Genomic DNA, 24,492 nt, shown 5'->3' with positions numbered 1-24,492 from the left:
TCACATGTTTATTTAGCCTAGCTGGCCCCTCCCTGTCATAACTCTGGGTCCCTTCTTAGGGGCAAGCCCCTCAGTTTGAGATCCACTGAAATATGTAAATATGTGGAAGCATTATGTAATCAACATGTATCATAAGAATTTTAAATAAAAAACAAGTAAAGCAATTCAGTTTCAAGAAAAAAGCTGTAGATTACCAAACACCTTCATGTTTCACCACTGATAAGCAAATCAACATGATTTTTTTGTGATCCATACAAAATGTTTTCCAAATATTTATATTTTATGAAGTAGAAAAATGTTTTCACTGTCCTGAAGTTTCAAATCTGTCAGAAGAATGCATTTGACTCTAGATATTTTGGGGAATACAGAGGTATTCATCATTGACTGCAAGCTATTCCTGATTACAGGGGTGATGCAGCAGGACATGCGCAGTGTTGCAAAGTCTGCTTGTTGGGTTTTTCTGTGAAGTCACTTGTAAATATAATCACTCACGGGTCGAGAGTTCCTCTACTCATAGCTGTCAACAATAAAGCAACAACTCCTGGATGCAGGATGGGAAACATGAATGCAACCGTCCACTGAGAGACAGTGACAGTGTCTGTCAATAACTAAGAAAATATATAAATAAAAAATATAATAAAGAGTAGGAGAAAGATGCATTGGAGGGCTCAACATGTAGCCTATTTTTGAGCTAAAGTTATATTTCTCTTTCTTTCTTTCTTTCTTTCTTTCTTTCTTTCTTTCTTTCTTTCTTTCTTTCTTTCTTTCTTTCTTTCTTTTTTAAGAAGCTGGTATCTTGACTTAAATAGTGTTGGAAATTTTAAATACTGAGTCTGAAACTTAAACATGATGGAAAATGCAGATGCAAAATACCTTTGCTGTGCAGTGAATTCTGAAACAAAGAGAGAAATCCCTGGTGTGCAGTTGAAGAGCTCTGCTCTGCATGCAGAAGCTATGAATCCATTTAAGTGAAAATTTAAGTGTTGCAGGCTCATCCACTGTGCAATTTCACTGTTGAATGCCACCCAGCATGTAGGCTAGAGTCACTGATTTCACAGTTATTTCTTCATTATTTGTTATGACAATGAAAGTGGAAATTCAAAGTCCTGAAAAATACCTTGTGGGGTAGATTATCACCTCCTCTCTGCACATTTCAACGTCATCCCTATCCCTTCATCTATTTTCCTTCTACTTTATTTTGCTGCATTTCATTGGTATAGTTTTGATTGACATAAGCAATTAAGTATTTATTCATTTTTTTTTTTTTTACTTTTGGTTCCCAAAGGCAATTATTCCATTTCATGCTCATGTAAACGATACAGAGAAAAGCAATCAGACTGAGGGATTTTTGGTACTGCAGCTGGAGGTTCAGGTACAGCAGGCGGTGAGTGGGAAGAGCTTTTAATCAATGCTGAACATTATTACTGCAAAACAAAATAAGTCAACCAAATTAAGCACTTTGAGGGAAACTGTAATGAAAGTGAATCCCCTGCAATAACACTTCAGAGGAGAATTTAGCATATGATTGCAATTTTAAATAGCTGCTTTATCTTTTAAAGGACTTGCGTTTCTGTCATGCTTCAGGGTGCTACATTATGCTCGTCACTGTTCAAAGAGGTTCTTTGTAATTCAAAAGTACTTAGAGATTTCTTCCACCCAGATGTTTAGAGAAAGTTTTTTGTGTGTTTTACAATAAATCACCCCAGGATCTGCTCCCAGAAGCACAATGCTAGTACCACTTTCCAGTGTCTTGTGTGGAAAGTGTTGTCTGGTGTGGCTAACTGTGAAGTCTAGTATACACAGTGATTGGAAGAGTCACTGTTGGGAAGTGCTGCAGTGTTTTTGAACAGGTTTCACCCACCTTGAACCTTGGTAAGTGTGAGTTTGCAAAAACAACAATCACATATCTGGGTAAGGAGGTGGGTCAAGGACAAGTTGCCCCATCTCAGCCAAGATCACCGCCATTATTGATTACCCAGGCCCTACCATAAAAATCAGCTGTGTTGTTTCCTAGGGTTGGCTGGTTTCTTTAGCATATTCTGTCATAACATTGCTATTATTGTATAGCTGGAGCTGGTGTGTGACCAAGCTTTCCAAGCAGTAAAGGCTTTGTTGGGCAGTTCATCAGTGAATGCTGCTACCAGTTTTGCTGGGCTATTTGAACTTGAGGTTGGTGTAGTGGTACGGGTGCTGGATTCTTAGTTCGGGAAGACTTAACCTGTGTTGACCACTCTGTGTACTATTTTTCTAAAAGGTTTTCAGGGCCAAAGAGGAAATACAGCACTACTGAAAAAGAAGTCTTTGCCCTATTATGAGCTCTGTATTTTTTAGTATATGTTGGATCCTTTTTACAGCCTGTGGCCTTTCACAATGACCATAACCTTGTAGTGTTTCTCTATCACCTGTAAAACAGCAATCAGAAGTTAATGCATTAGGCCAACATTGTCCAAAACTACAATTTTGGCATTTGTCACAAGAAGGGTCAGGAAAACATTGTTGCTCATGCTTTGTCATAGAATAATAACCACAGGCCTTCCAGGAAAAGACGTCACCCTGATGGTAGCATATGCCTCTCAAAAATTTCACCTCACACTTTCAACAATGGTACCATCACACATTACTCATCCATGCCATAGACACTGATGCACCTCCATACCATCATAGATAGTGGCTTTTATGTCTTTCTCTGGAAACATTATTACCAAAAGCAGATGAAACATGGGCCCATCTGACTACATGCCCATGGCCCATCCTTGTTTGCAAAGACTTTTTGGTAAATCATCCTTTTATATCCAATTCTGACACCCTCACCTGTCATTATCTACTGATTGTATAAGAACTCTTTCAGTTTCTTTCTTAATTTTTTTCATTTTAGAGTATATTGCAGTCATTTAATTTTAATTTTTAACATCAAATAACTTTTAAATAAAGTTATGTATTTATTCATATTTAAAACTTTCACAACTTTTCTGGAAATAGAGTTTTTAACAGGTTTATGACTGAAATCGTCCTTTAAAGACAAAAAGACAAGAACCTTTTTTTTTTTTTTTTTTTTAAAAAAACTTTATTATCAAGAATACAAAAACTATCTACATTCACATACTACTTACTGCAGTATGGCTGATTACACTGATTTCAAGTAGCTTCACTCAATTTATTATCAAAATGCATTTCTACTTCACTCAGTTTTTAAAATCCTTTTTTCCTCGTTTGGTGTTTCTGTATTTTTTGCTGTTTTGATTTTTTTCAAAATGTCCTGTCCTTTTTACATTTGGCACTTAACATAGATTATCAATTTCTCTGTAGTCCACAGAATTGGAGGATTAGGTCCCATTTGAGTAGCGGCAGAAAAGCAGCACGGTACCTCAAACTGGACAGATCGAACCTCTCTGCTGTCGGACTCCGGTTGGCACGGCGGTGGAATCTGAAATGAAAGGCGATGCGTTTGTGTGCTCGTCCATGTGCAGATTTTCCCACTGTGCTGCACATCTCAGGTAAGATGTCCACAGAGACACATCCTTCAAACTTTATGAATGGAACTATCTTGAATGAACTGTCTTATGTTTTTGCACAAACATTGGGAGTTACAGTTTTACAAAGAGCTCAAAAAGGATAAACAATAATACAATAAACACTTTGAAATCCCACAGGGGGTTACAGTATCTCATGTGCATGTCATGTGACACTTAGAGAAGCACTGAAAGCTCCTCTTTCTCACAATTAAGGGTGTTTACATCATGTATGTTACAACATATACGCAATTTCCTCAAAGATTTCCACATAACGGCTGCTCTGAAGTACCCAAATAAGTTAGGAAAACATAAATACAGCACATGAAACAAAGAAATAAATTAAGACCAAAAACACAAATGCAGCAGCAGCTTCTCACTTTCATTTTTACCTCAGTGTAACAGCACAACGCATAGATTGTTAAGCATGGATCACACTGTCTTGCCTCCGTTCTTCTCCAGCATGAATCTCTTTGAAACACTTTGAACCGAACGGGTTCTGCCTGTGGCTGGGTCAGGCAGGGGAGTTATCATGTGCTTTGAAGCCGTTTCTCTGCATGGCCCCCATGTGGCCACTAAGTCCAGCTCATCTCTGAAGCCCATCTCAAAGGGGAGATTTAAAACCAGCTGCTGCTGCGGGCTTGAACCTTCAAGGCTTCTGCAGAAATTCTAACAGTCATGTATGCTAAGCATGAGCACATCCTGGCTTTGCCTGTTTGTGTCACCTCTCATGTCTTTTTTTTAAATGTCTTTTTATTTTTGTGTGTTTTTCAGGTTAAGAGTTTTTTTTCCTACCACATTGGAGGGCTGTCTGACTCAAGCACACCATACATCTCGGCAAGTTTTTTAAAGCGAGGCCCCCATTCATTCAGATAGTCATACTCGTGGTCGGTGTTCGACATTCCCGATTGGAGCGAACTGAGTGACTCTGCAACCGAGCCTTCTCCCTCATATGCGTAGGTTTGCAGAGAGTCATAAGGTGGGGCACACGGGTCCATGTCGGCCTCCAGGAGCTTTGCCAGCACATAACCGTGAACATTACTGTCCCCACTGCCACCGCCCATGACGCACACCTGTGGCACATAACGAGACAGACTCTCAATCTCCGGCAGCATGTCTTGTCGCATCTTTCCCAGGTGGTGGTGCACCTCACGGGGATTCCACATGGCGGCGATGTCGAAGGCCTCAGTGTCCTCCTCACCCCCACCTTCATCGTCATAGCGCACAATGTTCTCATGCACGTTTTCCTCCTCATCACACAGATAAGGCTTTTTACGATGAGTCCGCAGAGAAAGCATGAGCAGGATCATAACTGTTGGAAAGAAAAATGAAAAATAAGAGTACAGAAACAGTACAAGCCCAAAGTAATGCAAAAACTGTACAGTCTACACAGCTGTTAGGGCCCAACACCTTGACTTGTCTTTGTGGATATACAAACAGTCTTTTCTTTGATTTTAAACTATGCTGTGATTTCTATTAATTTTCTTCCATTTGGTCTTCCCAAAATCCAAGTAATCCCCTATTCCTATCATTCAAGATTCTTCTTCAACCACAAATCTTCCTAGATGTGGCCATCACACCACTATCCTTTCATATTTATTTACACACGTGATTGTTCTTTAAACCAATTTAAGCAGTTTCATAAGTTGTGTTTCTTTGTTTTTTTTTTTTTTTTTTTTTTTTTTTTTGGACCCTTTTGAAACAGAGGAACCTCTTTATCATCATCATCGGAAGTGACCTTAGGAAGTGTCTGTTAGTGAGACACATATTTATTGTTGAGGTACTTTTCCAATGGGATGCTCTTACATGTTCATTTAATCACATCCAGGAGGTGACTATTTTTTTTTTTTTTATAGGTGGCGTAAATGCATGTACACAGGTGGAGCTCGCTACCATTAACCCACTTCCAGCTAGACAACCTGCTTACTATAGAGTGACAAACCTAATAGCTTCGCTGGTCTCTTTGTAGATATTTTAGTGGAGAACCAGAGAGCCAGTAATATGTCTGATGTGTAAGACAAACATTCAGAGGGCTGGAAGTTGGGTTGCACTCCCCATAATGAATAACCAAAGAGAAATTTCAGACATCAGACATTCACTGAGACTTTTCAGAGGAGTGATGAACTTGTTCCGACTAAGAACGGTAAATGGATCACAGAAAAGTTTCTCTGTTTCATCAAACTGAATCAACATCCCCTGTCTGTTATGGAAAATGCTGGATTTTGCAGCTGCTTAGAAAATCTTCAAGTCAAGAATGGTTTTGTACACTATCAGTGATATAAACAAATTGTTGTACCAGAGCTACCAGCCTGCCAGTATTATTAAAACCGACCAGTTTCCATGGTACCACAGACTTAGTAAGGCATTACAGGCAGATGAGTCAGTCAGATCAGAACCCAAAATTAATGGATTGTTACATCTCTAATGCAAATTAATTAAATATCAAATCAAAGCTAGTATAGCTGTAACACTGTAGTTACTAAATCCATCAGTGTTGTTTTAATTAGCCAGAACCAGAAAGTGTCAGCATTCCAGTGACAACTTTTAATGTCTCACATATCTCAAATTGTATTAGTGGTGGTAACAATGTGTTGAATTCAAAACTTTAATTCTTGGCTCTTAGAGGAGCAGCGTGACTTAACCTGCTGTTCCAGGTCTGCCGGGGTAGATGAAGCGACTCTGTATCGTTCTCTGGAGGGCAAAGGCAGTGTGACTACAGGGCAGCTGGTGCTAATGAAAACCAGATGCTTTATGGTGAAAAGAAATATTCAATCCTGGAATGATAATGTCAAATTGCAGGAGGGCAATTCTTTCTGCTGCCCCGAGTCCTGCTCTGTGATCCCTTAGAACCTCGGTGAGCCATGGACTAGGAGGATTTTCTCTAGCTGGTTTTGAGGAAACCAGAGGACAGAGTTTGTCCAGAGAGGAGGCAAGAGAGGAGCAGAGTGTTTCTGTAGCCTCATTAACAGACAGTAAGGAGAAGTCTGAATGGGAAGAGAGGGTAGATTAAACCTCATCAGACAGCTGTGTAGGTCTGAGGGATCTCAAGTTTCTGTGGTAGGACACCATTTTTGGAGCCTTTGAACTGATAAATTCTGTTTTGTTCACTGCAGACTGACAGTTCCAGAGACTGAAGGTAACAGAGGATGTGGCCGACGTGCATCCCATTGGAAAGGACCGGTTTTGCAGACTGCGTTGTATATGGGTTACTCATCTTGGTCTGTACCCATATCTAACAGGGATAGGTTTGAAGCACATTGTTGATTTGGTTGTAAGGAGGTTCTAGTTTGTGCCTTTGCTCGGTGGACTCGTGCAGATAGACTCGCAGGTTTTAACCCTATGTGGTCCTAACCCAGCGTGGGCTGATACAATGCCTGACACCTCTCTGACACTTCAGCGCACCATCATAGTAAGGTACCTGAAGCTGACACAGCTGATTTAATTTTGCCTGATTGCAAACGGCTGAAACCACCTCTTTCCGCTTTGCCATGAGCAGTAAACAGTAAATGTGACCTGCGTCATGGCCTCAACTGTAGTAAGATTGTAAAGAGAAATGCTAACGACAGAACCTGACATTAGCGATACAAACAATAACCCGAATCCAAGACAGAGGGTATGTCCCAATCCGCGCACTTCTATACTTCGAACACTACATTTGAGTGCATAGTGTGCTGACACAGAAATTTCAGTAAAAACTCAATGCACTGAAAGTACCCGAATGCCCTAAACTTGGGAAAAAATCTAGTGTGAAACGATGAACACTACATGCACTAAATTTTGCGGATGTAGCAGAAGAGGAGGGACTTTCAACCGGTTTTCCAGAGTTGAATAATGGCGGCCATCGACTCAGCGGTACCGATGTAGGCAGAGGCTGTTTTGTACAGAAATAAGTATGAAGTTACATATATAAACGGCAGCAGCTCCCTATCTCTTCTGTCCTTGATGACAGCTATGGATCTGATCATTTGTGGGAGGTGTATGGCCGGTGTGGTTATACCGACTCAGCAGAGTTAGCGCACGTAAATGTTAACTGTTTTTTAGGCGGTTTCGTGGACGTAGATAGGTTATAGGTGTTAGAAATGATTAATGATATAGGTTCCGTATGTTTATTCATTGTTGTTGAACCTCTGGATTAAGCATTGCGGTGTCTGTAAATCAAAAGATCTTTGATTAGGAAACTGATTAGGAAACACCACTTTTTAGATAACCGGCCAGTTTCCATGGTACCACAGACTAAGCCGTAGCTGATTGTACATACACATACATGTACTACAGTACATATAAACATAAATAATGTTTGCTTTCATATAAACTGCCAATGTATTTTTACCATAGGTCACTGTGGCATCAAACCACTGAACCAGCAGTGGCACTGAGGCATTTACCAACTGGGGCTAGCACGCTGCTGTGGAGAAGAGGAGGCGGAGAAACGTTTTAATAAAAAGTTTTCTGCATCCCTGTTTTAGCCTCTTTATTACTACATTTCATATTTTAAATGATGATTTCTAGTATAACCGGTTTCCTGTTGCCAGGTGTGAACTGTATCAGTGAAAACACTAATGAAAACAGATGTAAAGTACTTTAATTAGGTGAAGATATCTTTGCACATTTAAAAGCTGTTTTACTAACAGGTATGGGGGAGACATGCAGAGTCACATAAACGTGTGCTGATGGTTTCTATTGTTATCTACTGAGGTCTTTTATTATCTACTGAGGTAGACTAATACAGTGTAGGCAAAGGTACTTTGATACACAAATGAGGCCGTTTAAAGGCATTTAAGAGCATAAAGTATGATGACATGCAAACAAGTATGTGAAAGTGATTTTGGATTTTGGAAGAATATGGATGGATTGCCCTAAAAAAAATGGCTTTGCCATTAGGCATCATGTAGGACGGTCATACCTTAAAATAAATTAATTAATAAGCATATGATCTAACTTATGTTCAGCAAGTCGGAGGAGGATCCTGCGTTGGTGTTAGGTGCACCGTAGTTTATAGGTGGGGTTAATTAAGGAGTAAACAAAAGAAAGTAAAATCAAGAGTTGGAAATTCATTCTGTAAATTAAAGCAGGCAGAAGAATCGCCGTCAAATGCTGGTACGTCACTACCAGTAAGTGCAAAACGTTAGTGCTCCATTTGGGTCAGCACTTACCCATGATAGTGTGCACTACAGTGTGTGGTGCTTAGTGCGCACTACACACTACCTTCCAGTGCACTCACTTAAGTGTGCGGTTTGAGACACACTCAAATACTCAAGCAGTAACTCACCTAAACTGAGTGTGCCACCCACGACTGAAATCAGTGCTTGTTCTACTGAAGTTGAACAAATACTCTCCTTTATACAGGATTTTTCTTAAAATCACCACCTCTTTCTGCTTTACCCTGAGCAGTAAACAGTGGGTGTGACCTACGTCATGGCCTGTAGTTAGATCATAGAGAGAAAGTGTTAATGACAGAACCCAACACTAGCAATGCAAACAACCCGAAACCAAGACAGAAACTCAAGCACTAACTCTAAGTGTCAACAGCCTACAATTTTTGGTTATTTTTCTATTTCATGTTCAAGGTTGGCATCAGAAATAAATAAAAAAGAGTGTAAGCCAACGAACTGCAGTGATTTTTGATCTGCTTACCCTCAGTCAGAGTTTTCATGTCTACAGCAGAAGTTCAGAAAAATGTTTTCCTGTCAGTCAGACATTTATGTTTCGTCTGTCTGCAGTCACGCACCATCATCTTTGACCTGATGATCTGGCATTTGTGCAGATAAGAGAGACAAGACAGAGATGAGCATCTCTTTGAACAGAAAAAAGCTATTTGGCTTTCCAATGTGACATTTTTGTTCCTCAGACCAAAGGATAGCTGTCATAATTCAAATGTTATTAACCGAGAATCTCCAGCTTCAAATTGCTTGACCTATAGTTGAAAATCTAAGGCTAAAGCCAAAAAACAGAGACCACTTATGAAGCTTTTTCTCTTCAGGGTAACCCATTTAGTTTCTTCCCTTCCCCAGACAGATATGGCTGAAAGCAGCAGCTCTTTTCAAGCCGGTCACCAACATTTTTTTTTTAAATCATTTTAAAATGTATTTCAGTTACTTTTTTTAAAGGCAAAAATTTGTTGAAAATACTGCTTGTGGTTGGCTTTTTAAAGTGGTTTTAAGATATGACTAGAAGAGGAGTGCATTTAAAAATCAAAATATTTTCCAGCTGAAATTTCATGTAGGGGACACTAAAATAATGAATTTGTCTTTTTGCTGAAATATAAGGTCTATTTGACAGACAGAAGTTGCTTCTCAAAAGAATTATCAAGAATTTCCCCTTTAAAACTAATCCATCTGTCTAATCCATGATGATTCAATGCCTTCTGACTTCCCTCTGTAATCTGTTGCAGTTTTGTACTCACCCAGCAGGACGAAGATGCAGGCCAGGATGGCAATGAGTGCTCCTTTGCTGAGGCTGGCTGGCAGGCTGTAGGCCTCAGCGTTGCATGACATGACATTCCCCTCCTGGTCACAGCTGCACACTCGGATAGTCAGTGTGGTGGTGCTGGTCTGAACCGGCTGATCGCCGTCGGAGACAAAGATGGGCAGGTAGAAGAGGGTCTGGTCATGCTGTGACCAGCCGCTGCGCCGCGTCAGGATCCAGGCTGTGTTGTCTAGGCACAAAGAGGTCAGGGGGAGGTTGAGCTGGTGTGCAGAGATGATATAGGCGAGTGCTGAGCTCAGAATCATTCAGCAACTGATGCTGCATGTATGTGAAGTAACAAGTGCAGAGTCATGGGACAGTGGTGAGAAATGAAGAGCTGCACAGCTGTGAGGATGAAGTATACACAGCAATTTAACACCACTTAGTCACTGATGGTGTTCTGAGACATTAGTACTGTTGACACACAAGACGGTCTCGCTGCGCTGTACAGGGGCTCGTTTAAAAAATCTGTCAGTTTTATACCGCTTATATTGCAGCTAACAGACAGGTGTTAATTTAGTGGTAGCAAAATAAATAAATAAACAAATAGAATCTTGAGACAGAATGTTTTTGTCCAGGAAAGAAAAAAATCTGTAGACCAACTTATTAAAATGTTCAAATATGAGTAGAAATATGAGCCAAAAACAAAGTTTGTACCATTCTAACAAGGTTTATAGTCAATATTTGGTCTGAGCACCTAGTCTTGTATTTCTTTTCTCTCATCAGGTCTGGCTAAAAGTGCTTTTTGATCTCGTTTTCCATCTTGAGGCAAATGGCCACCCTCCCCGATCTGGGTTATTGAGGTTTTTACTTCCTGTTAAAAGTACTTTTTTTTTCTATTTTTCTGTGGCCCGCTGCCACACATGGACACACACATGCACGCTCAGGAGTCGAATACAAGATTTGATGCAATGCATTGGCATGCTTGGATAGGCTATTGATTTTTTTATGAATTGGCTTGTCTACATATACAGTTATTATGAACTGGACTAATGTGCATTTTTTCACAATGAACTGGCTTGAACTGAATATGTCTGTAAAGTGCCATGAGATGACTTTGTTGTGAAGTAGCGCTACATGAATAAAGCTGAATCAAATTGAAAGTATGAGGTTACATCCATATTCTGTGAGCATGAAAAAGCCTAAACATCCCATATGAAATGGGTTCTTTCGTAAGTTGTCAGTTAAACTAGAGTTATTAATAGTTAAAATATCTCAATAAATACAATTAGCAGTGGAAACAATGTGTTGAATTTACAACTTCTGCATGGGTATATAAAGCGACTGTTGTTTTCTGGAGGGGAAAGAGTGTGACTACAGGACAGCTCGCGCTAATGAATACATGATGGTTTATGCTGAGAAGGGATATTTATTCTTTTAATGATGATGTAAAACTGCAGGAGGACTCCTTCAAATTCAACACTTTTTTGGACACATGGAAAAGCAAATGCTCTGAAAATGTTCAGGTACAAGAACTAGACTGAAAATGAGGGAAAGCAGAAAATGCGCAAAAACCCCCAGAAGGCCTGTAAAACTTTTGCTTGAGACCACTTTTCAAGATGTCTAGAAAAAGTCTGTCTGCTTGGAAACAATTCATAAGTGGCTCATTACTCATTTTTCTTTGTTACAGTTTAGCATAACAATATTGACATGACAATGATCAAACAAAATCTCTCCTCATGGCTTGAATTTGGGATTCATGTTTTTGTATCTTAACTCAGATGTCAATTTTGCTTTAAGTGACATGTAAATTTTGAATCCAGGCAGCTGGCGTTATCACATTTGTCAGTGCTTACCTTGGTTGTCTCTCAGTGTGAAGTTGGGGTTGTTAGCCGCTTCTGGAGCCAAACTGTAGTAGAAGTGTTGTCCACCAAGGGGCTCATCTGGATCCACCGCCGTTACTGTCTGAATCAGCTGGAATACATTGAGAGACAAACTCAGGTTTCATATCTGTGACTACTTTACAAAACTGCATGGATTTATTTTGATCTGGAGCTAATTATGACACATTTAAAAACAAATAAGGAAACAATAAATAGGATTAACTATGGATGATGATAGTGAATAGTATTTGCATCAGTGCCTGCACCCTTCTGATCTGAACTTAGCAATGATTAAAGAATAGGTTTCTGTTATTTAATTATCTTTCTAATGAAGCGTTTCAACAGATTTAAAGTATGCGTGGTTGCAAAGTTCACATGGCAAAAAAAAAATCCAGTAGAAAACTACAAACCTTATATAAACGGCCAGTTAGATTCTTAAGTAGTTTTTAGAATAAAGTAACACAGTTTCATACAATAGTGGAAGAAGTATTCATTTTATTTTCCACCTTGACAGAACTACAGACACAGTATTTCTTGTCTATGTTACCTGTCCTGCTTTGGCATTTTCACACACATATGTCTCCAAGTAGTGTGTCAATGAAGGAGGATTGTCATTCACATCCAGGACTCTCACAGCCACAGACACACTAGCGATCTGCATGGGGTTATCTGCAGGGAAACAACACAGCGGTCAGGATGCAGTGATGCAAGCAAATAAATGACTTTTTAAAGCTCCTGCTGAGCTCCTTTTGTTACCTCCTTAATCTCTCCCTCATTTACTACAAGCCTGCGGCACATCAGGGCGTCTCACGCTCGCATCTCTATTCTATTATTCTTCATTACAGCCAGTAATTTGCATACTTTAACCAGCTGTGTAATGGGCTGTAGAAACACAATTAGAGGGCAGTAACTACTTTCTCAGGTTTCATCACATGATCGATCAATCAACGGTGTGACTTTGGTTCTAGAGGTCGAAGCTCTGTGCTGTCTTGTGTTATTTTAATATCCAGCTAAAGCCACCTCACTTAAACATCAGCTTTTTACCGAAACACAAGAATTAATTGTGTTTGAGGTCGAAGTACATATGAATGTTGTCCTTTTTATTTTAAGTTTACTTAACCAATGTGGACCTTTTTTTCTTTCTGGATAGAATGTACATAAAATTTCCAAAAAATATGCATTTAAATGACAGGTTTATAAAAAATATAAGCAATTAAAATTCAAGACATTCTGCTTCTTTGGGGGAGAACAATGTATGTATGTAGATGAATACTCTGCTCAGACTGTTGTTAAATGATGGAAATGGTTATAAAATCATCATTAAAAAAAAAAACTCTTAAGCATCTTAATTGGGAATCCAAGCTGTTTGAATAGTCACATATACTTTACAATTATTACAAAAGATGAAACCTGGGTGCATGTGCATTTTAGCCTTGTTGAGCATACATGGAGGAGCTATTCAACCTCCAGCTGCGTTATCTCAGTGTCTCAGAACAGTTTTGACCTTCAGTTTTGTACAATTACAAACAAGCTAGTGGAAATAAATACAGATATGCATCCGATCAGTATTGTTTGAATATAGTTTCCAGGGAAGTATGATGGAACTGTAGCCATGTTTAAAAAATGTCAAGTTGAACCACAATACACAGCAATATCACGTTAAAGCGTTCAGCTGATAAAATAATTAAAGAAGAGATAAATTAAATTTAACTTAAGTTAGAAGGAAAACTTTTGTTTATTTACTTCTGCAAATCAATCAGCTTTGATTCGTTCTGGCTTACTTTAATTTTCCATGCTTCCTCTTGATCATTTCTTCTGCCCCGCCATGCTCTGCCTCTCCCTGCTTCCCTACCTGTGCCCTCTCCATCTCCATAGCATCTTTAATTAGCCACCATGTGGGAAGTTATTTACTCATTAATTCCATTACCGCCTCCTTTAAGGTGTGTCGACTAAACAAAGACACAAATGGATAAACACAGCTAACGGAGGGAGGATGAAGGTGACTTTGGGCATCGCCAGCTGTGTGAGATCTGCGGGGCATCTTTGGTTGTGAATTACATAACTGCAGGATGTGTTTTGCAGAGTCCTTGGTTCTGCATTTCTGCCTATCTGCGGCTAGCCTGCTGCACAAATCTTCCTCTTATCAAGTCTGTCTGTCATTAAAGACCTTATTAGTTACTGACACAGAAAGTGATGGGTACATAGAGCTGAAACAGTTATTGATTTTTTTTTTTTTGTTAGTGTTTGTTCAGTTTTAAATTAAATCAAACTTTATTTATAAAGCCCTTTTCATACCAAAGGCAATACAAAGTGCTTTACAAGATTAAAAAAATTTAAGCACAATTCAATTCATGCATATTAAAAACAAAATAAGGCTTTACACATCAAAACTGAATTACTTAAAAATTAAAAAACACCCCCCACTTGGAGACTATGAACAGGTTGTCGAAGCTCTTATACTCTTAAGTAGGATGCCAATGATAATCTAATGGGCTATGCTATGTTTTGAAACATTTATGCTTAGCTAAAATATTGGTGATTGGGTTAAAAAGATTTTTTTTTTTTTTTGCCTCAATGCTCATATTTTTTTTTTTTTAATTTATTTTTCTTTAATGTTATTGGTAATGATTGAACTGAATATATTCATGATGTCGTAAAATGCTTTGGATTCATCAAATTTCAGGCAACCATTTATACACTATACATTGGCAGAATTTAAATACAGTTTCAAAAAAATTATTCAGCTGAAAACAGGTTTGAATATTCTCACAGCTTTTAAATGAAATTGGAAAACACTAGACTTTTAAATGACATGACCTGATCTGTGTGAAACTTACTCATCTCCATGGCGAGGACAGTGATGTTGTGCCAGCCGATCTCTTCACGGTCTAGCGAATGCACCGTCATCAGCGACCCGGTGGTGAGCTCTATGTAGAAGAATTTCTCAGGGTCACTGCTTCTCTCGATGGAGTACCTGATGGCACAAAATGACACGTTATGTTGATGTAACATGAGTAAAGTCCACCTTTGTGAGTTTTTGGCTGCTTGTAATCGTTTCCGAGGGCCACGCATGCACATACGTGCAGCCTAGTATGTGTGTGCATGTGTGTGTTTGTGTGATAAGATGTCAGGCTGGCAGCTCCTGTAGGTGTCGTGAGAAGAAGCTCCTGATATGAGGCTTAATCAGAGTTTCTGCTGCTTCTGCCAAACAGATGCTGGAGACACACCAACCTACAGCGCGCCACCTTGGCTCACTTCCTACTGCTGCAGGCTGGTTTCCAAAGTACTCATCTGAGAGACAACCACCACACTTACACAGGGAGGAGAAAGATGTAGAGCACATTCTCTTCCAGGATGTGGAGCAGAACCTGATTTAAGCAACCACGAGGTGTCCTGCTTTCACACCTTTGGTTGTGCTCACCTGCAGCTACCTCACATACAAGAGGTGGAGAGCAGGCAAAAGTTTTAGTGTTTTTGAGGATCACAGGTATTATTTTCCATATCATAGAAATGGCTGACCAACATGTTCAACATTACTTTGATATTGACAGTGATTTTCAGATCTACAGCGACTTTTCCAAAAAAGTAGCACCATTTTATGCTTTGACTAAATAAACAAACTGAAGGTATAACACAGCTTTTGGAGCAAACATCATGAAGTGACGAAAAAAAAAAAAAAAAAAATATATATATATATATATATATATATCAGTGTAGAAATGTAGAAAATGAACATAGTCCCAGCTCCATCCGTGATTCTGTTGAGACTAAAAAAGGATGAAAGAAATAATAAAAAAAAAAGTGGTTCTCTTTGTTTTCAAGAAGATTTTATGCCCGTATGAGTTATTACACAGGGTGGAAATGCATTTTACATTCACAAATAATAAAATGATTTCACTGACAAACTACAGTATTTCCTGCCGGTGCCAACAAAAAAAATGAACTCACATGACTGATAGGCATTTTCCCAGATATTTCTGAAATTGGGGAAATTATTGAAGCTACACTCTTTATTTTCTTCTTGTGGCCGTCTGCCGCAGTTGTTTCCACTTAGGATTGGCCTATAGCACCCCCCTCTGGTGACACTATGCTTGTTTATTTGCTTTAGACCATCTAATGGAGGAATGTCTGATTATTGTTCTTTTTTTGTGTGCTTTTTCAAAAGATAACTTCAGCTATGCTTTAATGGCAAATAGAAACCTGGCAAATAAGGAAGTGCAGTACATCTAATGGCCACTCAATGCTTGTTTCAAACATCTCTAGCTTCAATAGTACACATACTGTACATGAAGTTTTGATAAGAAAGACACTAATATACTAATGCAAATATTAATGACATAATTAACTAGTTTGCAACCTTTAACATTAAAGTTGAGAAACATAAACCAGTAAACACTCACCCAAAGAAACAAAAGGTAAATAGATGGACATTTTCATTAATGACTTTTAATGCTGAATATTTCTAGGGGAGATTGGGAAACTAAAAACTGATAAGAGGTGCAGACTGTAAAGTAATTGGTTTTTGGTTACTGGATAACAAAAGATTATAATGCAATTGGACCCCCTTTAAGATACTAATTCAAATCATGATGGTGGTGGAAATATTGCACAGGACAATGAATTTACCAGGTATGACAAATGTTGTCATTTCCACCGGCAATAAGCATGAACTGTAAAATAACCATGTTTAACTAACAGGATATAGATATATGCAGAAGATGGAAGCTTGTCTCCAAGTCAACAAAAATTTGAATTCCTGTGATAAGTGCTATATTATGTCAGTGTTATTCTCTGTTATATGCATAGTTTAATGCCTTCATGTCTCATGCTGCCCCATGAGCACTTTAATATGAAAGAAATACACCCTTTAAAAAGTTTTGTCTGAATTGCTTTTGGCTTATTTTTTAAAGTGGACGTGTGTTGATTTAGAGCTCAATTCCAATTAATACACCTACATTTATCTGTCTAGAAACATCTAAAACATCATTAAAACCATCATAAAGCCCTAAGCGGGTTAAGTAATGGTAAAAAAAGAATATTTTATCTCACTATGAATCTTACATATCCAGTGTTTAATAGAAGAATGATGTTGGAAAACTGGCCTATTTAAGTCATCTTAGCAGCTGAGCATCTGAATGTGTGTGTTTGCTGGCTTGTTAGCAGTGTGTGCTCAGGACAGTCGTGACTGGCACATCCGCTGCTGGTGAGGGCCTCCCTGAAGGATCTCTATTAATATCACTCGTCCACAGTCGTGAGGACGGGAAGCTGCTGAGTTTGTGTGTGTGTCAAGAAGCAGGTGAAAAACAGTGTGTGTGTGTGTGTGTGTGTGTGTGTGTGTGGGTTTAGATATATCTGCCAGTCATGCTGCAGGCGGTAAAGGACAGAAAGATGGGAAATGGAAATGGGGCTGACAGAGGAACTGAAGGTCACCTGCTGCTTGTTGTTATCTGTCATCTGTTGTTGTTACAGTGACTGATTCTTCAGCCGTCTCCTGCTCACGCCACAACATCCTCATCCTCAAAATGTTTTAAATAAAAGAAAATGTTTTAAAAAAATCTTCACTGATGCTCCTTAACTGCTTTATTTCTTAGTGATTTTTAAGTAGGAGTTGAACAAACTCTTGTTTTGTTTATTTTTGGCATCATTCCCTCCAAAATAAAAGTTAATTTACACGTTCTCTTATTTACAAGGGATCCAGGTAATATTTTCTAGAAATGTGTTTAAAAGATTATTAAAAATTTTAGTATATTTTATGAGACATAAATCAATCAATGCTTTAGTTAAAAAAAAATAAAAACAGGAAGGTGTGTCCACTCTTTGTACAAATTGGGGAGTCTTCACTGTTCTGATTAAATTAGTTGGTAAATATATCAAATATCACAAAAACATCACATTTTTGGTTGTCTGCACCATAATTCTGAACTCTGTGCAACAAAGTGTGGACACTTACACTGCCATCTGGAGATGCTAAATTAATCTTTTCATTTAAAATTATAATTATATCTACATAATAAATTATTTATAATATACAAAAAAGTTACACACACACACACACACACGCACACACACACACACACACACATATATATATATATATATATATACATATATATATATATATATATATATATAAATATAATATAAATATGGGGGAAAAAAAGCAACAAAAACAAAAGACTATTCTCTCATTTATCCCGTTTTCTTCTTTAGGTGGGGTGGTCGGCCATTCATGTCAAGCTCGAGTCCTCTACCAGAGTCCTGGGAGCCTGAGGGTCCTGCACAGTACCTTAAACATTTCTAGGTATGTGCTTTTCTGGACTGACATGTCAGAAGTTTCTCCAGCTATCTGTTCGCGCCACTGTCCCCAGTGCTCTGATGGCAAAGGGCACTACTGTTGCCTTTCTGACTCCCTCTAGCTCTTCCTTCAGTTTGGGTTTTTGTGCACATTTTGGAAACTAATCCACATTGCAATACTTGTTTGGTCTGCTGTTGCTTTTATTCCTCGAAAGATTTAATAACAAAGTGACACAAAGCAGCTGCTGTGATACAGTTATGCTTTTTAGATGGATATTTTAAATTTATTTGACACAATAAGATGACTGAATGAAGAAAAAAACCTTTGACACAGCACTTGAGATAGGGAGGAGATGAAGATGACTCATGTTGGTGTTTACAGATAAATTCACCTCCCTATGTGCTGCTTTTAGTCTTAATCAAGGGTGTAAAGTGAACAGCTGGGACGTAGTGCTGCTGATCCTTCAGATGATTAATAGTCTAATTAAATTATACTATTTCAAATTAGAGTTGCAGCCTTGTTAGCAAACCCAGCAGACAACATCTGTCCTGCTAAAGTACAATGCAAGATCAGGCCTCTGTTTTTCTTCTCTGTGGGGTTCTTAGCTGTTACACAGGCTATAATGTTTGTCCTCATCTGTCTGTGTCTGCTGCTGTCCTCACATTCATATCAGTGGGTTTCTCAGTTGTGCTGTAAACTGTACTGTGATGCTGCCCTCTGCTGGTGTACAAGGGATACTACAGGTTTTCTCGGTAAAACTGAGCAAAATCTTATAATAATTCTCTCTAAAACCAGTAAATCCAACTGAACGTTACTACTACAGATAATTTTATCACATGCATTAACATTATGAAGTTAGGTACTTGAAAGTTCTCCAGGGCAGCTTGTTTGATGTGTTTGCTAGCACAATTAATGAGTTTCATCTAGACATGCTGCAATTACTCATCATTCTAATAGAAAATACGAAGAGCAGCTAAAATGCTCTGTCTTCTAGCCTGCCATATAAGCTTCTCAGCTGCATTTCAATGTAATGTAACTGTGAGTAATTTTAAGTATTTTGTTTTTATCTATTTTCCTAATAAACAAGAAGGTCAGTTAGCGAGTGCATCCTCTGCTGATGCAAATATTCTGTTTTAATAGAAAACTATTCACATCTGCACTAAGAGTTAATATCTTCTTCTTTAGTCCTACTTCTTCCCTCCAGAAAATCTGATGCTGTCTTCGTGAAGAAGAAAAAACAAATGTATTTGTGACTCTTTCCTTCTTTGTAACAGTAAAATATAATACATCCATCACAATTGTTTACAAAAATTGAGTTAGATTTGATTTTCCTTCAGTATTTTACTGAAAGAACTGACATTTGAACAAGAGCAGCTTCAGAGAATCAGTAATGATGAATAGAAACAAACAGAAAATGTAGATTAAATCAGATTAAAAGTCAAACTCATTAACCCAGCTGTTTTCTTCTCCTCACCTCACAGTGTTGTTGGCAGCATCTGGATCTCGTGCTGACACAATCTTCACCACTGTCCCGATTTCTGCATCTTCTGGCACCTCAATGTAATATGACGGTGAGTCAAACAGTGGGGGCTCGTCTACATCCTCCACGCTCACGTGCACAATGGTTACATCCTTAAATGGTCCACGGTGGCGAAAGGCCGGGTCTAGGTAGGTATTGGCTCCTTCCACCTTCAGAGTGTAGCTGGGCTTGTTTTCAAAGTCCAGTGGCTGATGGAAAAATGCAGAAATGACCCTTTTATTATTACTGAAATGTTGCTGCATTTTGGCCACAGAACAACAATTAAAGAACCTGAGCAAAGCAAATTGCAAGTGAATAAGATTCTCTTTGTGTGACAAAAAAATATATGCAGATAAAACTGTAGACAGCATAAATGAAGGACATTTCATGTTTTGCCTTCTCACCACACTTAAATCATGTTCTGGTATTAAGGACACAACGTTTTGAAGAGTTTCAAATCTTTTATTTATTCTGCATTCTTCAAATAAATGATAAGACATGGATCACTGCAGAGTTATCATCCTCACGTTTTTATCCATGTTTGCGATTAGTGACAGATGAGGACTACAGGTTGGCCAGTCCAGTGTCTTTACCCTCTTGTTTCTCAGCCATGCCTTTGTAATGTGCACAGAAAGTGGTTATATTGTCCTGATGAAAAATGCATAGACATCCCTAGAAAAGGTCTGGTCTTGAAGTATGTTGCTGTAAAATCTCAGAACTTTCCTGCATGAATTTTGCCATCACAGAAGTGGAAAAGATCTTTGCCAAGAGCTGTGATTCAACCCTCCAGGCTTTTGGACTTGTTGCTGTTAACAGTCTGGATGCTCCTTTTGGTTTTTGCTCTGGAGCAAACATAATCTATTTCTTTTAAATCACAGTGAAGTACTAAATGGTGTTTGTGAATGTATTGTAGCGTTTGACACTGTAATCTGTTGTTTGTGTGTTTACATCAGTTGTTGATGTATAACATCTCTTAATTCAGGACTATCTGAGGGATCAGAGATCATTATCCTCCTTCTACTTCAAACTTTTATCTTTAAGACTCTGTAATTCCTCCAGATTGCTGGAATGATTTAATGATATTTCTCTGTGGAGAGGAAGAAATATGCAAATCCCTCCCAATCTTTCTTCAAAGAACTGTGCTTGCAAACAGTTCAAAGATTTTTCACATATTTACTGAAAACCAGCGATTCTATCTCTGCATTTTTTAACCCACTAATGAATATTATCATCTTTTGTCCCTACCTGTTTGCAATAACATCATTATAAATCTCTTTTTCCATCATCCCAACATCATCCTAAATTCAAACTAAAGTTTTTGAGAATAAAAAAACATTAAAAAAGGAAAAACATGTTGCATCATTCCAGCTTTTTCTAATTTTGGATTTTTAGAAACAAAATATTAAATCTTTTTTTAGGAAATCATTTATATATTATAAATCCAGCTTGCACATCTACCTTTTTCACTGTAATGATGCCGAAGAGGTTTGTGGGATCTGTGCGGATGTCAAAGGTGTCCCTCCCATCTCCATCTATGATGCTGTACTTCATCTCAGCGTTGACCCCGACATCCCTGTCCTTCGCCCAGATCCGACCCACCACTGAACCCACAGGAGCCGACTCGGGCACGCTCATCTGATAGAGTCCTGAGGACATAATTCAACAGTGATCATTTCAAACTATTTCCTTCCTCTATCCTCTAGAGGGAGCCAAACCTCTTCCATCACCTGCAGGGCTGCTCCTTGGCTCACCAAATCACATCTTCTGCTGGATAAAATAAATGGATCCATAAACGCCTCAGTATTGGGTTGTATACTGTCTCGTGGGCTGGCTTGAATTCCATCTACTGTTTAACCTCAAAGAGGGGGTGACATCTGCCCAATTTGTGGAGTTCCCTGAGGTCTGACGTGAAATGCCTGCACATTGTGTTCGACGCTGGGGATTCCCTGAAGCTCTTCACAGCCGATCAAAGTTTGCTAGAAGTGATGGCGCTAATTGGTGAGGGAATAGTGATGGAGGTGGAAGTGGGCGGCGGGTGTTTTCTTTGTCTTGGACTGAAGCCACCAGTCGGCCAAGCGGAGATGACCACAGACAACGAGACAACCCCTGACCTCAGAAGGACGGTAATGAGAGGCAGAAATGGGGATAATCAAAGAGACAGCATGAGGTGTATGGTGACCAAGAGGGAGAGGAGGTGGAGGAGAAGGAGGAATGAGGCCAGGGGGTAAATGACTTGAGACTGGTAGCCAGAAGTGGACAGTGAGGCTAATGACCTGGATTCTCAAGGGAATGAGGTGTTTTTTTGGGGGGGATATTAACTGGAGCCCAGTGAAAATATAAATAAATAAATAAACACAACCAAACTCAGGAAACAAACAGATGCAGGGAGAATTATCAACCATAAATAAACAGTATGTTTTCTGAATTTCACTGAAGCACCAGGTCATTTTAGAGGTCTGAGATGGTGGTTTATGATGCATTTAGGCCACAGAGACATCTACAGTCAGAGATTTTAACAATGAAAAATGAGCAGAGATTGCTGTAACACTTCATGAGCTAAACTTTGTGCATAACACATGATGCCAATGAACAGAGTACAGAAATCTTGAGCCATTCATCTGTTTTAGCCACCACATAGAATTTTTTTTCTTTTTTATAGGTTTAGGTCCAGCAATTTATTAAAACATTAAGATGAATGGAAATACAGTGTTGTAGGGAAATTACAATTTTAAGGAGCTTAAAAGTCAATACTTGGGATGATCACCTTTATTCTATTCACACAGTCCAGTTCTTTTTAGAGAGATTAGATCTTCAGGAATACTTCTCCAGGCTTATTGAATGACTTTTTAAAGCTGTTATTTGAATGTTGGCTTTCTGTTTCATGTCAAGATGATCCCACACTGCTTCACTGCTTGGACAATGCCGGGGATTCATCACTTTCTGAGACCATGCATATCTGCAGTTAAACATAACTACCAACATAATTTCTTTTTAGCTAATATCTCTTTTGGTCTATGATCTTTATCTTTATGTATCTATGTCCAAGTCTATATTTTAATCTCTGTCATGTTTCATAGATGCAGCTAGTAAAAGGCAACAATGGAAGCTTTGTGGGGATGGTTTGCTAGTAACAGAGTGCCTAAAATCCCATTTAAAATGTGTTATTTTTTAAGTTCCTTCCTGTTCATACTTGAATGACGTCTAAATCAGTGTCAGGAGGCTTAACAAACAGAAAACACATTCTTATAAAAATGTTACAAGGACTGAACTAAACATGAGCCAAAAAAACAGCCAATGTCCAAAGAAAAAAATGTAAAGACCTTCAGAAATCCTGGAAACCTATTGCTCAAGAAAGTCTAGCTCCATGGAAGTAAAATATATAGAAATATATGTAGGCTTCAGATGTTTACACAGTGCTGTAGCCGTATATCTCAACGAGATTGCTACAGAAGCTTGTATTGTGGCTCTACTACAAAAATGTGATAAGCTGAAAAAGAAAACAATTGCTACAGGTCCTCCTGATCCAGTTCTCTGTGAAATGCCCTGTGTTGGTTCTTGTTTCTTTAAGGCTCCTCATGCAGAAGGTCCAGTTTACTCTGACTGGTCAGCTGACTAATCAAAGCTGGCTGGAGGGCAACAGCTTATTTTTTGTTTAAGAAGTACCAAATTAGACTCTTGGCTGATTTTTTTCAAATGATTTTTATAGTGATGATTTTTTTCCAAATGATTTTTATAGTGATGTTACTAAGTTAATTAAGGAAACCAGTTCAGGAGCTGTTAATTTCTGATGGATAGACAAAATACCTTTGTTGTGAATTGGTCTTTATAACTGCAAACATAAAATATTATATCAACAAAAAGCCATTTAACTGTCTGAAAGGAAACAAATCCCCTAAAAAGCCTAAAAAGCTGCAATCATGAGAACGGCAGCTTCACATATGCAAGTATTTGCTATTCATTTTTTGTTTTTTATGCTTCATATTTACTGTAAACGGAATGTCTTGAAACACAGATTGGACAAATCAAGGCAGTGGAAGAATATTTAATAACAGTTTATGACAATAAAGACTTTTTGCAGTTCTTATAAACCTTGGAGAGATAGAACTGGAGTTTGTATAAAGCTTTGCTGCTGCTATGGTACTGTACATCAGCTGATATACATTGTTGATTCTTTTCAGCTTCAGGAAAGAGAAGACAAACAAAAGCGTAATGTGCTGCTTACTCTGGTCAAACATGGGCGGGTTGTCATTGACGTCACTCAGCGTGATGTTGACAGTGGTGGTGCCAGCGAGCCCCCCTAGCTGTCCACCCATGTCTTTAGCCTGGATGACAACTGTGTAGTTTTCCCTGGTCTCCCGGTCCATGTCTGCCAAGGACACACGGACCACACCTGAGGAGGGAAAGCAGCGGAAGGAGGGAGGTAAGAGGGAGATCACATGGTGAACTAAAGGTCAGCGACAGAGGACTGCTGACACAGATTAGGGTCATGTGTCCAAGTGATGGCGTCCAAGAATGCCAAAGCTCCAAATGGCGCATCTCTTCAGGTTCCTCTGTTTATGAAAGGCTGTAGCTCTTAGGACTTAAAAACCTTGAATCACCGAGCACTTTTTTAGGAACAGCATACTTGCTCTAGGTCAGAACTTTCTTCCCTCTCAAACAGCGTCAGCAAATTCATACTAAAAGTCTTCTCTTCAACCACAGTCCAGAGATTTAGGATTACATTCAAGTCCCTAACCTCAGTTTTTATAACTAATCCACTTAACAGTTCAAGATGAGATGCTCTTCTGCTCATCACTGCTTACTCTTGTGGCCACAAAGGTCCAGAAACTATTCTTTACATTCAAAATTAAATTGAAAATAGAAAAGTTGCTTTGTAGAGTC

The 24,492-nt window shown here is 38.7% G+C and overlaps 1 protein-coding gene across 2 annotated transcripts in view; it reads right to left on the bottom strand.

The window, feature by feature from the left end:
- Positions 1–3,063: 3,063 nt before the first annotated feature.
- The window catches only part of LOC121628884 (cadherin-20-like), an 86,700-nt gene continuing 65,271 nt past the window's right edge, over positions 3,064–24,492 (bottom strand). Inside the window, exons 5-12 of one of the 2 annotated variants that reach the window (XM_041968265.1) lie at positions 23,834–24,001; positions 21,070–21,257; positions 19,567–19,820; positions 14,635–14,771; positions 12,345–12,466; positions 11,771–11,888; positions 9,913–10,164; positions 3,064–4,821 (exon numbers count right to left, since the gene is read on the bottom strand). In XM_041968265.1, the coding sequence (XP_041824199.1) occupies positions 4,301–4,821; positions 9,913–10,164; positions 11,771–11,888; positions 12,345–12,466; positions 14,635–14,771; positions 19,567–19,820; positions 21,070–21,257; positions 23,834–24,001 (1,760 nt within the window). In that variant the 3' untranslated portion in view covers positions 3,064–4,300. Of the gene's footprint in view, positions 4,822–9,912; positions 10,165–11,770; positions 11,889–12,344; positions 12,467–14,634; positions 14,772–15,028; positions 15,073–19,566; positions 19,821–21,069; positions 21,258–23,833; positions 24,002–24,492 lie in introns of those variants that run through there. The other variant, XM_041968266.1, reaches the window with a different exon arrangement.

Source organism: Melanotaenia boesemani, chromosome 18 (genome assembly GCF_017639745.1).
Source record: "Melanotaenia boesemani isolate fMelBoe1 chromosome 18, fMelBoe1.pri, whole genome shotgun sequence".
NCBI lineage: Eukaryota > Metazoa > Chordata > Actinopteri > Atheriniformes > Melanotaeniidae > Melanotaenia > Melanotaenia boesemani.
The sequence above is the reverse complement of the archived record's forward strand: the minus strand, read 5'-3'. Positions and strand labels throughout refer to the sequence as shown.